The sequence below is a fragment of the Nicotiana tomentosiformis genome, chromosome 1 (genome assembly GCF_000390325.3).
Source record: "Nicotiana tomentosiformis chromosome 1, ASM39032v3, whole genome shotgun sequence".
In the NCBI taxonomy this organism is placed as follows: Eukaryota; Viridiplantae; Streptophyta; class Magnoliopsida; order Solanales; family Solanaceae; genus Nicotiana; species Nicotiana tomentosiformis.
The window spans coordinates 68,480,547-68,495,603 of NC_090812.1; the positions used below are offsets into that span (position 1 = coordinate 68,480,547).

The following is a 15,057-nucleotide window of genomic DNA, read 5'->3' on the forward strand; positions in this document are numbered from 1 at the left end:
ATACTTCTTGGCATCTTAAGCCACACTTCTCAGGGGTGGGTAGAGACCTAAAATGTTATAGTACGGCTGTCAGTCAAATACAGGAAAAAGAGGGATAGATTTCGACCTTGCTTTTTTAGGAACTTTGCTTTCTGGTTGGAAAGTGTCTCTGTCCTTTACTCCTTTCGTTCACTTTTTCTAACATTTTTAATACCAACTAATTTATTCCGGCGAAACATCTTACGATGTCATGATGCGCCCATTCTTATGGCCATTCCTTTAATACTTTTGGCTTTCGGGAGTCTCTTTGCAGGCAAAAAGGGACAATCAGTGAAAATTTTTGGAGACTAGAATACCATACCCCTTCCTTCACTGGGCTTCTCGATATATATGCCTTCCAACTTGATGTAATCTTGTTTATTTTTAATGAAGTATTTAAGCCAGTTTCAAAGAAAAAGGTATTTCTTAGAAGCAAACACCGTCTTACATTGTATGAAAATTTTTTGTTGATGTATAATTAATATATAATTTATGTATATTGACTATCAAAAATAAATATTTTTGTTGAAGTGGAAAATGTGTAGCTTCCCCAAAACATTACGATCGCTAATCCAAACGAGCTCGCAGTCTCCTTCCAATTCATTTATTTAAAAGCATATGATATTAAATTTTGAAAGAAGAACAAGGAAAGAAACAAGGCAACGGTAAGGATGTCACATTTTTAAAGTCATTAATTTCAAATCATTAGTAGTATACAGATGTCAAGAATAAAGTATACACAGACACAATTCCTTTTACTCTACGCGATTTATGCCTAATAAAGGGACCACCCCATTTTCCAGCTTGCTAGGTACTAGCTGTCGCATTATGCATATTGGAAGAGTGCTTTATAGGTAACTTGGCTATTCAAAATTTTTATTAATGGTCACGTATTAACCATAAAGTTGACTTTAATTAAGGTCAGCTCAGCTAAAGTTTCCACAGACTACTCGACAATACGTTAAAAAAAAAAGGAAACAACTTTTCAAAATATTTTGGGAATTGGGATTGATATACTTAACAATATAGAACAGCAAACTGAAGTTTGGAACTTTGAACGAGTAATGTGAGATCTCAATAGTTCATAAACATGTCTGGTTTCTAACGATTACTCAAAATTGTGAAAACCTTAGTTCAAATTCAAGTAAAGACAAAAAAGATCAGATGATTTCATTTAAATTTTGATGGTGATAGAGTTATGATGTCTATCTTGAAAAATATAAAATAATTGAGGACACACAAACTATTTCGGACATCATCATTATTAAGCTTGATGTCTAAAATATATTTACGTGCACGCACAAACTAATCAAGACACAATTGGTATTAAAAAAAGAAAATTATGTATAGTGATATATAGATCCTGTGAGTTTTTGTTTAGTGGAAGCTGAATTGCAATGCAAGCAAAAAAGGTTTACGTTGCATGTTTTTTGTTTCTTTGAGATCATTACCACCTAATACTCCAATTAGTAATTACCCCAATTTTAGTGCTTTTAGCCTTTGCAATTTTGCATTCATCAATAACGCTATCTCTCCTGCAGCATAGTGGCCCAGCATGCAATTTTCTTCTCCCAAAAGAATAATAATAAAGGGGGCTGGGGACTCATAATCAGTTCATATTTTGTTGTTTTTCTTTCCCCTCTAAAGAAAAGTAATCTCGTAATTACTTTTGAGGTAAAAGTGATTTCATGTTAAATGGTTTTGATTAAACCAACAACAATTGTGATTAAATGTTTACAAATGTTACTAGATGTTAAAAATTAACTCGTAATTCTCCGTAATTAATGGTCACATGCTAGGATTGAACCTAACAAAGCACAAAGCACACTAACGGAGTAATAGCTAAATGACAAATTAAAACTCCATGTCTTAGTACCTTTATGTCATTTTGCAAAAACTTAAGAATAAAGAATACCAGCACATCGTTTTGAGGTCGTGCTTTAAACCAAGAAAAACACCCAGAATATAACTAGTATCTTATTAATGACCCATCTGGATTTTATCTCGCGGTAAGTTACCCTTTCTTAATTAATACAACTTGCTTGTACAAAGTTATATATAGATCTGCCACAGTTCATGGTACAGGTTTTCCTCATTAACTATTTTTCATTGCCACGTGTGAGACATTACTACAATTTCCGGTCTAGTGCATGTGGAGAAATTGTTACTAATCTGAGTTTGAAAGGATCAAGTTGATTACTAGTTTGGACATTACTAATTTTGTAATAACCAAACCTCAATTTTTTGGGATCAAATCTACATATGTATGTACAAAAGAATATAACATATCATGTGCATTCCCAATTTACCACATTCAACCACTGCAATTCCCAATTTACCACATTCAACCACTGCAATGCGACCTCACCGAATTTGTGCAACCAACCGCGGTGACATCAGACGTTCGATATTCACATTGGCCTGATTAAATCGATTAGCGTTGTACAACGTCCAATGACCGTAAAAAGGAAAGTAATTTTATTAGATTATATCCTCAAATATTATACTAGGTTTTGTTACCTTACACCAACACAACTACTATATCAAATAACAATTCCCACCATTAGATCTTACCGTTGAAACATTCATTCATTAATTTACTAATTCTATTTATTATAAACAATATAGTCATGTATCAGGGTAATTTCATAGAATCATTTTACAATGCCACTACATGTATTTAGATGTTAAACTTCAACAAAGCAGTAAAAACCATAGCTACCTTTAAGACAACAATAGAACATCATTTGATTAGTACTTTAATATTTATGAAAGCAGTAATGGAGATCACATGATTATCCAGGTGGGTCCCTAACTCCCATCCCACACACCCAACTCCATCAGATCGTACAAACTAACGCCAACTACAGATCTGTTTGGTAGTCACAACTTACTTCTGTACTAAGATGTAGAAAGACCTTCTACCTTTCTACTTTCCTTTTCCTCCCTTTTACTCTTCTCCCAAACAACCCCTATATATTACCCTTCCCTTGCTTGTCTTTAATAGCCGCAGACTACACCTCTCTCTCTTCAAAGTAGTGTTATTGTGTGCACACATAACAAAACATATTGAGAAAATGGATCGGAAAAATGCTATTTGGATCGGTTTTATTTGCATTATAATCGCCGGCGTTGGAGGTCAAGCTCCGGCCACGTCGCCTAGTGCCACTCCAGCACCACCAACACCCACTACCCCATCTCCTCCTACTACCCCTGCACCTACTGGTTCTCCTCCGCCAACTCAACCGCCTCCGGCATCTTCCCCACCGCCGGCCGTTTCATCTCCGCCACCTACATCAGCTTCACCACCTCCAGCTGTATCAGCTCCGCCACAAGCTACACCTCCACCGGCAGCTACTCCTCCAGTGAGTCCTCCACCACCAGTTAGCGCTCCACCACCGGCTACTCCTCCACCTGTGGCTACCCCGCCACCTCCTGCTACGCCACCTCCCAGCCCTCCTCCGCCAGCTGCAGCACCTGCACCAGTTGCAACTCCACCAGCTTCAGCTCCGGCTGCTGCACCTACGTCTGTACCCACATCTCCGGCACCATCTCCATTGGGAGTATTGAGTCCTCCAGCACCTCCCATGGGTGCTCCATCCCCGAGTACTCCAGCTTTTTCTCCTGGTCCATCAGTAGCCACTGATCAGGTATTTTTTCACTCAAATCTCGGTTTATAGTATTTAAAACTCTTGCGTCATATATATCCTGTTAATAATTAGGCTCTTGATTTTTTTCATTTTTCCTTTCATTTTCTGATTTCATAGCATTATAGCTTGGATCATACTTCTAGTTTGACTACATTATTATGCTCCACTATTTACGTTGTCTTAATCTTTCTGTTTTCATTTTCATTTGTTTTTGCAATATTCCTGTAATAAGTATGGGTAGAGATTAATATCTTCCCATACTAATAATAATAACATGAAATCAGAAAATAAATATAAATAATCTGATTACTCCTTTTATATAATGTTATTATCTTAAGGTGTATGCAAAAGATTAGAGTGATAAGTGAAAGGGGAGGAAATAGTAGTTTATGTTTTAATTTTAAATCTGTTAGGAGATTATGGATCATACCATAGAGAAATGAGGAGTTTTGGAGCTAAATAATTCTTAAATGTGTAATTAAAATGGAGCGCATAATAGTCAAAGTTTGTATAGGTATTCTAACACGAACTAGTTCTCGGAAAGTGTGACTGAGAAAGCCCAGCCCAATATTGTCGATATGGGAATTTGGGCCTAATGGGATCAGGTGTGGTCGGGAACATGTGAGCTTTGTCGACGCTTTAGTCTATGATTGGTCATATCAGAGTTTCTCAAATTTAATGATTATTCACTAGGGACATGTCACGTGCTTTTTCTGCTTGGCCATGATGAGAACCCTGAATATCACTATACTAGACCTGCTCAACTATACAACAACAACAACAACAATGCTCAAGTATACAACAACAACAACAACAATCCTAGTATAATCCTACTAGTAGTGTTTGGGGAGAATAGTGTGTACGCATACCTTACCCCTACTTTGGGGTAGAGATGCTGTTTCCGATAGACCCTCGGCTCCCTCCCTCCAAGAACTCTCCAGCTTGCTCTTAGGGGTGACTCGAACTTACAACCTCTTAGTTGGAAGTGGAGGGTACTAACCATTAGGGCAACCCACTCTTGTATATGGAAGAAAATATATGAGCCCGTTTGGCCATAAAAAAAAAAAAATTCAATCAGTGTTTGGCCATAATTTTTCAATTTTCACTTGAAAATAAATGTCGAAATTTTTTGAAAATTTGAAAAGCTCCAAAAATTGTTTTTCAAATTTTTTTACTTACATCGCTCACAAAAATTTAAAAATAACCGAAAATTATATTCATGTTCAAACACAACTCTAATTTTCAAATTCCCTTTTGCTTGTAAAAAACATTTACTTTTTTTCAGAATTTTACAATTTTCTTATGTCCAAACGGCCACATAGTATGTGAAAATGGAGTGAATAAAGTTTTATAGTATATGAAATAAGATAGGTTGTCTGCTATAAAAATGTTAATATTGATAGGTTAAAATTATTTTTACATTATTAGTGTATATAAGTTAAATTCAAACGGGAGAAGAATAATATTCCAAAGTGATATGTAATCTTTGGTAAAAGAAATGACAATCTTGTAACAGTGCATTACCGTATCTAGTACATCCATTTTTCTCTGTACCTGAGAAAGGAAATGAAACGAACAGTCCGATCAAAATTATTAAAAAATTTCTTATTTATATCCTCAAATATATACTAAAAAATAATTTACACAATTTAGTGAATATTGATTGTAAAATTACTGATATTTAACTGAAAGCATATAATGTGTGTTTAGCATGAAGTTGTTTAATTAGAAGCAGAATATTGTTCAGGTTCATGTTCATCTTTTTATTTGGATATAAAACTTGGAAGTAGCCATAACGACAAATGATAACAGTGTAGTACGTATTTATAGAACAAAAAATAATTGAAGAGACAGAAAGAATACTGGTGTCAAGTTTTCATGTCCCCAAAAAACTCAAAACTCAGAATCGTTGGCAAATTGTTGCTAATTTTGTTATCTTATAATTTGATGCATTTTCTAATAATCTGCAGAGTGGAGTGGAGATCATGAGGTTTTCAAAGATGATAATGGGAAGCTTGGTCTTCGGATGGGGTGTCTTCTGCTTGCTGATTTAGAACTACTTTTGCCACTATATATATATGAATTGCCATCTCTTTAGCTTAGGAGGACGATGGTGGCTTATTTTTCTTATTCACTTGGATTCTTTTGGAGATTTTTTGTATTTTGGGACGGTTGTTTTTAAATTTAAAGCTCTTCATCCATTCGTGTTTTTATTCTTTATATATTTCTCACTTTCATGTCTATTAGCTTCATGTCTTGCGGAAAATATCAAACCTAAGATCACAAAATGGATAAACTTGTTTAAGTTCTATGCAAGGTCGATGTTAATTTTTTTTCCACATGACTATTAGATCGCTTTAAAAGTACTTAAAAGTGAATGCCCATAATCAATGGAAATTGTGATGTAGAAAAATCAGTTAGAGAATCAGATACAATGATTTAGAGAATTTTCAATAGAGATTTGGAGAAATCGACTCCTTCTTGATTGGTATTGCAATAATCTTTATTTAAAGGATTTGTGGATCTTAGCTTTAATTGTATTTGATTTCAATAATGAGAAGATTTTTAGTATTAGATGTGGCCTATAAATAGCCCCATTGTAAATAATCTAGAAGTTAAAAACAATTCTCTCCTTAAGATTTTCTCTGTAAACACTTGTTTCTTCTCTGTTCAGGCTTAGCCGAGAGCAAACTTTCTCTGATAAACTATTTCACATTCTTTTCTCCTGGTTGTTTTCTTGTTTACTCGTCCTACACCGATTTAACCAAGAAATAAGGCAATTAGTGACCTTCTGCAACATGTCAATGTAAAAATTTATTTACTCCATCCATTAACATAAATCCTATGATAAATCTTATGGAACTGGGTAACACAGATCTTTGGCACCGTTTCTAAATTATGTCATTTGTATTTATGCATAAAGTTCAAGAAAGTTGGGGAAATTAAGGGAAAATTTTGAAAAATGCAATGCAATTGTGGCTTGCAGTAAAATGGTTGAGTCGTCGAAATGCTTTAAATGAAGGCATTGACAAATCGTTTGTCTGCCTGCCTTTGTGATATTCACCTTAGTTATTCCCTGCTCTGCAAAGAGTAAATTTTCTTTACTGAAAAGTGAAAACTCCAGTCACAATATGTTAGAGATATAGTAGATATTCTCTAGATCCAATTTCATATGTGATGATTTGAACATATTTTTGTGAACATATTTTTGTGAACATTATTTGATATAAAATATATGGCATTTGATATTCTTTTATCATAGTTATTATCAATTGCTTGATTAATTTGATAAGGTCCTTGATTAAATTTTAAGACTTGTCATCGTGATGGAGATCATGATAATGAGAGTGAAGTTTCTTATAATTTAACATAAATTTGTTCTTGATCGTAGGATTATTAATTTGGACATTGGTAATCCGGTTAGATCAATATTTATGTGATCGTCTTTATGGGATAAAGATTAGTAGATCTCATTAACTAAATCACATAGATAGATGATGCATATAGAGATATGATCATTGAACCGACTCATTGGATAATTGCTAATAGTTAGAATTACCATAAACTGTCAATAGGATATTTTCTTAAAGAATGTGATGTAAAAATTTTCTTTGACCTGAGATCGTCACAGTAATTGAGAAGTTATTTATTGTGCTTTGATACTAGACACCTATGGCCCTATGGCGATAGTTGAATTATATTGGGTACGATTGAATACTTGTAGAATTAGTGATTGATCAAGATGGAATTTGTCAATTCTTGGTAATGAGTTTAAGCTCAATGTTGTCATGAATTATAAAGACCAAATTAAGACCTTGGTCAGGGCAATTGAATGAAAGAAGAAAAGAGTTTCTTAGGTCATTCAATGGTCGATTATATTTGACATGAACACATAGTTGGTCGCCTATTAGGATTTGACAGTTGAACTATATCCTAGGGTGACCCAGAGCTATAAGGACAGAAGGAATTACTACATTATTCTTCTACTGGTTCTTGAGAGTAAATTGTATACTTCATGCTATCCGGTTGTTAAGGAGTGTTGCTATACGCCACCCTTGATTAGTATATTGATATAATCAATTTACTACCGGTTTAGTATTGAACCTATGGGGTCGCACACCAATGAGTGTTTTGATCTTTGCTAAAGGATTAATTAACTTACTATTTGACAATTGAATTAAAGAATTTAATTAGTCAGATAAATAAAGTTATAGTCCAAATGAAATATTATTATACTCTTTGCTAGCATAAATAATATAATTAATATTGTGAAATAATTAAAGTTTTTTATTTGGAATAGAATAAATTATATCTCTCGGTTGAAATATATATGTGATATATATATATATATAATTAATATTGACGTGAAGTCCATAAAGGACGTGCGGCTACTTCATCCTATGATGAATGGGATTTGTTTTTCTATAGTAAAATACTAACATGGATTTTAGAATCAAATTTGGAATTGGATATGCAAAGTAAGCTTTCTCAGCAGTCATGTTACCCATGAATGGGAATTTCGATTTTTCCATAAGAAAATTCCCACGAAGTTTATTTTTGAAATTAAACTTCTACCCTAAATTATTATCTTAACCAAATAGAAAAAGGGCTTATAGGTGATGATATATAAAGGGTGATAGGAGGAAATTTATTGCATTAAGTCTTGAGAAGAAAAATCACTTTGTGAAAGTGAGAGTGCAACACAAGCCAAGAGAGAAAATACCATTACAAGAAAAGTGTTTCTTGTTCTTCTATTTTTAAGTTGAGATTTTTGAAAATTTCAACACAATATTTCATTCAATTTGGGCACGAGTTTCATTGATCAAATAGTTCATAGTAAGGATCGGTCTCGGTGTGGATACGCATAGAGTATTCGCACTATCGAAGAAAATTTTGAAATGAAGCTCCCTTCACCACGTACGTCTCAGATCCGATCTTTGACATGTAAATAAATTTTAAACACGAAAAGATCTGCCTAGAATTATTATTGTCTTCCGCTGCGTGTTACGGACATCTGTATGCAATCCTATAGTGGTATCAAAGCCGTGGTTTATTATGTCTAAAATTTATTTACGAAATATTTCAAGATTATATTTGAAGAGTTCCAACCATAATACATGTATCTTGTGCAATAGTCAAATTGTTTGAATGCATATTGTAACGACCCGGCCGGTCGTTTTGAGAGTTATAGCCCCAATCCCCTATTTAACTGCTTCTTCTATAATTATTTCTGCTATTGTGACTTGCCGGGAGGTTTCGTTTTGGTTTTTGAAGTGTTTTGGGACACTTAGTCCCTAAAATGGGAGCTTAACTCTTAAGATTTTGACCATAGTCGGAAATGTATGAAGACGACTCCGGAATGGAGTTCCGTCGGTTTCTTAGATCCGTTAGGTGATTTTGGACTTAGGGGCGTATCTGGATTGTGTTTTGGAGGTCCGTAGCTTATTTAGGCTTGATTTGGCGAAAGTTGAATTTTTGGAGTTTTGGACCGGTAGTGAAAATTTGATATCGGGGTCGGATTTTGATTCTGAAAGTTGGAGTAGGTCCGTAATGTTGAATATGACTTGTGTACCAAATTTGGGGTCAATCGGACGTGGTTTGCTAGGTTTCAACATCAGTTATAGAATTTGAAGTTTCAAGTTCTTTAAGTTTGAATTGGAGGGTGATTTGTGATTTTAGCATTGTTTGATGTGATTTGAGGGCTCGACTAAGTTCGTATGGTGTTTTAGTATTGGTTGGTATATTTGATCGAGGTCCCGGGAGCCTCGGGCGTGTTTCGGATGCTCAACGGGTCATTTTTGGACTTAAGGAGTTGATAGTTTTTGCTGGTGTTCTGCAGCTGGTTTCCTTCATCGCGATCGCGTGAGAAGGCTCGCGATCGCGTAGAGTAATTGGGAGACCAGTTGGGTTATCTCTTCTTGTTCGCAAAAAATAGGACGCGATCGCATAGGTTCGTCAGGTTATGCATCGCGAACGCGTAGGCTAGGCCACGTTCGCGATGAAGAAATAAGGCAGCAGCGAATTGGGTGTTGTTCTTCGCGATCGCGTGAGGTCAGTCGCGATTGCGTAAGTCTGAGGAGCTATTTTATCGCGTTCGCGTGGAGAGTTATGCGTTCGCGTAGAGTAAAATAATGGGGCAGCAAAGTTGTTCTTCGCGATCGCGAGGGTGTTTCCGCGATCGCGATTAAGGAAAAATATCTAGGCAGAATTAAAGTTCAAAATCGAGGGTTTTGGTTCATAACTCAAAATTAGATTGAGAGCTCGGTAGAAGACGAAATTTGGAGAAATTTTCGGAGGAAGTTTTTGGGTAATAATTCTTAACTCCTTTATGGTTATATTCTACTAATCTATGCTTGAATTCATCGTTGAAAATTCGGATTTGGGGTGAAAATTTTGAGAAAAAAATTGAGAAAAGTTCTTAGGCCAAATTTTGGGGTTTTGATCGAGATTTTGGTATCGTATTTGAGTAATTTTGGTACGAGCGAACTCGTGAGCGAATGGGTGTTCGTATTTTGTGACTTTTACCCTATTTCGAGACGTGAGTCCGGGTCGACTTTTAGGACGGATTTCGGAATTTTTATATAAATTTTTATTTCATTAATTAGATTAGTTTATTGTAGTTGTATTTATGATATGTAATTATTTTTGGTTAGATTTGGGCCATTCATAGTCAAAAAATCGTGGGAAAGGCATTGTTACCGATTGATTGAGCTTGGTTCGAGGTAAGTGGCTTGCCTAACCTTGTGTGGGGGAAACTCCCCGTAAGAATTTTACTGTTTGTGATATATGAGCGCCGTATACGTGATATGACGAGTGTGTACACAGGCTAATTGTGTAAAAATCTGATTTTATTTTTGTTTTTACTAAGTAATAACCTGATTTCTCCGTTATTCAAGTTTCATCAATATGTGTAGTATCCTGCTAGATTATAATAGCATGCCTACTTGCCTTAACTGTTTACTTGAACTACGTGCAATATGTTTAGTGAATTTACATATCCTTCCGTAACTGATACTTAAGTTGAACTGTAGAATTGCGTACCGAGATTATGGAATTCTATTATTTTTTGCTTCATATTTACTTTGGAACTACAAAACGGTATTCCGGGAGATCCCCCTATACTCCATATTTACTTTGGGACTACGGAACGGTATTATGGGAGATCCCCCTGCACTGCATATTTACTTTGGGACTACGAAACGGTATTTCGGGAGATCAACCTGTACTGCATATTTACTTTGGGACTACGGAATGGTATTCTAGGAGATCCCCATGTACTGCATATTTACCTTGGGACTACGGAACGGTATTCCAGGAGATTCCCTGTTATGTTTTTGTGTACTGAGCTGTTATCTTCTATGATTTCGTTCTTGTAAATTACAAGCTTTATTTTACTATGGTATTACACTCTATCTTGTTTTATTATATATTTACCAGTAGGGCGCTGACCTGACCTCGCCACTACTCGACCGAAGTTAGGCTTGGCACTTACTGAGTACCGATTATGGTGTACTCATGATACTCTCTGTACATGTTGTTTTTGTGTGTGCAGATCCAGGTACTCCTTATCAGCCGCACTATCAGTGAGCCGGGACAGCTTTGGAGACTTCAAGGTATATCTGCCGCGTCCGCAGACCTCGGAGTCCCCTTCTACTCTTCCCCATGTCCATTATCTTTTATATCTTCTTTTGATAGACTCTAATGTATAGAGACACTAGATTTTCCTCCTGTACTTTGTGATTCACGATGTTCTGGGTTTTGGGATTTGTTGTGTATTTTTGAATAGTTGGTTAAATTTATATTTTTATTTCATTATTTCGCAAAATATTAGGCTTACCTAGTTGTAGAGACTAGGTGCCGTCACGACGTCACACGGAGGGAAAATTTGGGTCGTGACACATATGGATTGATATTATTTTATTGTGAATTAAATATGTATTCATATAAGTTAAATTATTGAGATAGTTCATAACTTAAATTTGAAATTTTGTGTTATATACGACGGTAATCTATAATAGGTTATTGGATTCTACTGTTATTTTAACTGTTATTAGTTCATGAGATGTTAATTAATAATAATATTCTGGCATGAATTATTTTTATGTGATATATAGGATAAACATGTTAGAAGAATGTTGAATTTCGTTTTTATGTCACGTGCTTGTTCATTACATAATTTTGAATTATTTATTACATGTGATGTAAATTAATTTAGGACCAAGCATGTAGACAACTTGAACTAAATTTATGTGCTATAAAAGATTTGATCATCTTGTTATTAAAAGTTGTTTTAATAACAATTCCTCCTACTAAAATTTGAGTTCTTAAATAATAAAATATAAGATATTTTATTGTAAAGCAGTCCATCAAAATAAATAATTTTATTTATTTCTTGTTTATAAGGAACGGCCTGACATCAGGAGACTTATAGTTCGAGAATATGTTAAAATTATTTATTGCATTAGATGCATGGATTGAAAGAATTATTTAATTTTACACTAGATGCCTGGACTACCCAGGGAGTAAAAAATTTAATAAGTTCTTTGCTATCATGATGGTTGAACTCAACTATGCCAATAGGATCGACCTGACTACCAGGGGACTATTTGGCATAGAGCTATTTAAGAAAATTGTATGGTGATATAATTGGTAAGAGTGCCTACCTTTAAAATATATGTGAGAAACAACTTGACTTTCAAGTGGCTCATACATATTGTTGAAGGATTCCTTTACTCCACTAACAGAAATAAAAATTTCTTAAACTATAATGAGGGTAAATTAGTTTAAAATAATTAGTAAAAATATCATTTAGATGAAAGTCCATGTCTTTATGATATATGTAAACATGTTCTTATATTATTGCCTTTTCTTTTCTATATTTTAGATTTCTCAATATTTCTGTTATATCATTGCGTGAAATACTTACTTGAGACCAACAAGTTGGTAGGACCAAACTTTGATGACTGGTATAGAAATTTAAAAATTGTTCTCGTGCATGAAAAGCTCATTGATGTGATCGATAAGCTTGTAAAGATAATTCCACCAGAGAATGATGTGCAAAGCACCAAGGTATCAGAAACACTTGGAAGAATGCCTTGCTACTAAACTCATCATTCTCGCTTCTATGAGTTCTAAACTCCAGAGGAAACATCAAAATATTGATCCAACTACAATCATTGAATATCTTAAGAAAATGGTTGATACACAATTGGACATTGGAAACTCTCCAGTTGGAACCCATATCAATCATGTGATTGATCTTACCGAAGAACTTGAGAAGTTGGGGTACAAGCTTGGTAAAGAGCTTTCTGAAGATTTGATCTTGCAGTCAGTATATGATGCTGAATATTTTCACTATAAGAAGAAAAGGCATTGAAAGATAAATTTCAAGGAATATCTTGCAACTCTAAAGGACAAGAAACAAGATAGACATTAATAAAGAATCTTTTCAAGGTTTCTTTAGCTACTATTAATTCTTCACTATGGGTATTAGATACTGGCAGTGGTTATAACATTTGCAATATGTTGCAATGATTCAAGATAATTAAGAGACTAAAGAAAGGAGATATTAATCTACAAGTTAAAAATGGTGCAAAAGTTGCAGCCATAGCTGTAGGATCAATTTCTTTGATAATGCCTTCGGGCAAAATACTTATGCTGAATGATTGTTATTATGTTTCTAAATTTGTTTTGAACATAATCTCAGTTTTTATGTTGGACAAACGTGGGTTTCGTATTAACATAGGCAATGATATTTGCTCTATTTATTATGGTGATGATTTATATGTAAATGGCTATCTCCAACATAATGTTTATGTCTTACCTAATGTGGATGCTAATTCGATTATGCATGTTTCTAGTGTTAAGAGGAAAAGAGATGACCAAGTAAATCATACATACCTTTGGCATTGTAGGCTTGGTCATATTGGAGAGAAAAGAATTAACAAGTTGTACAAGGAAGGGTACCTTGATAAGTATGATTTTGAATCATATGCAACTTGTGAATCTTGTCTCAAAGGAAAAATGACCAAATCTCCAATTAGTGGAAGTGGAGAAAGAGTTTCTGAATTATTGAGACTAATTCATATAGATATTTGTGGGCCCGTAAAAATTCAAGCTAGAGGTGGATATTCTTACTTCATCACCTTCACTGATGATATTTCAAGATATAGATTTGTATATCTTATGAAACATAAATCTGAATCTTTTGAAATGTTCAAAAGGTTCCGTACTGAAGTTGAAAAACAGACTGGTAAAAGTATCAAAGTACTAAGGTCTGATAGAGGTGGGGAATATCTAGTGAAGATTTTACTAGGTATCTTAAAGAGAATGGGATTCTCTCACAGTGGACACCTCCAGGAACACCACAACACAATGGTGTGTCTGAAAAGAGAAATTGAACCTCATTAGATATAATGAGATCTATGATGGGGTTCACTGATCTTCCAATAAATATATGGGGATATGCTTTGGAAGTAGTAACATACTTACTTAATAAAGTTCCCACTAAGTTAGTCTCTACAACACCAGTAATATCCCCATATAAATATATGGGGATATGCTTTGGGGTTGTCCACCTTATGTTAAGAGACTGCAGTCTGATAAATTTGATTCAAGATCTGATAAGTGTAGGTTCATTGGGTATCCCAAAGAAACAATGAGATATTATTTCTATTACCCTTCTGACCATAAAGTGTTTGTGGCTAGAAGAGCAATCTTTTTGGAAAGGAATTTTTGTTTTCTCGAAGGAAATTATAGTAGAGAAATATAACTTGACGAAGTTCAAGAAACTAATGAATCAACGCAAAATCAAGATCATGAGACACAAGTTAAAGAACCTTTATTGTATGTTTTGAAGTTGACAAGGAAGTTTCCATCTTCAACGGTTGAAGTTCAAGATTTAAATGTAGTTTAAGAATAGGTTAATGAACCAGTTCTAAACTGAATTGAACAGCAATCGAATCCAGCACAAGGTGAAAAGGTTGTACAAGTACCTCTTAGAAGGTCCACACGATAACGTCATGTACCAACTAGATTAAATCTAATGGTACAAAATGATGTATCAAGTGAGGTTGAACCTAATGATGATGATCCTAAGACCTATGAAGAGGCGGCACAAGGTTCTAACAATGAAATATGGAAAATGGATGTGAAAATAGTTTTTCTTAATGATGAGCTAGAAGAAAATGTGTACATGACACAACCTGAAGACATCACATCTCCGTCTGATCATAATAAAATTTTTAAGCTGCAAAGATCCATTTATGGACTAAAGCAAGCTTCTCGAAGTTGGAATATTTGCTTTAACAAGCTAATTGAAAAGTTCAATTTTGTTAGATGCGAATAAGAACCTTGTGTGTACAAAAAGGTTAGTGGGAGCATAATTATA

At 34.6% G+C, this 15,057-nt stretch overlaps 1 protein-coding gene across 1 annotated transcript; it reads left to right on the plus strand.

Moving 5' to 3' along the window:
* The first annotated feature begins 2,910 nt into the window (after nucleotides 1–2,910).
* Nucleotides 2,911–5,869, plus strand: LOC104091373 (classical arabinogalactan protein 9). The gene is made up of 2 exons (XM_009596701.4): nucleotides 2,911–3,668; nucleotides 5,639–5,869. Exons 1-2 carry the CDS (start codon nucleotides 3,096–3,098, stop codon nucleotides 5,720–5,722), a joined length of 657 nt encoding a protein of 218 aa, XP_009594996.1. The 5' UTR covers nucleotides 2,911–3,095; the 3' UTR covers nucleotides 5,723–5,869.
* The last annotated feature ends 9,188 nt before the right edge of the window (nucleotides 5,870–15,057 follow it).

Bases quoted from the DNA above. Each gene is read 5' to 3' on its own strand.
- LOC104091373 (XM_009596701.4), top strand. From the start codon at position 3,096: ATGGATCGGAAAAATGCTATTTGGATCGGTTTTATTTGCATTATAATC. The intron at 3,669-5,638 runs GTATTTTTTCAC...AATAATCTGCAG, and splicing joins CATCAGTAGCCACTGATCAG to AGTGGAGTGGAGATCATGAG.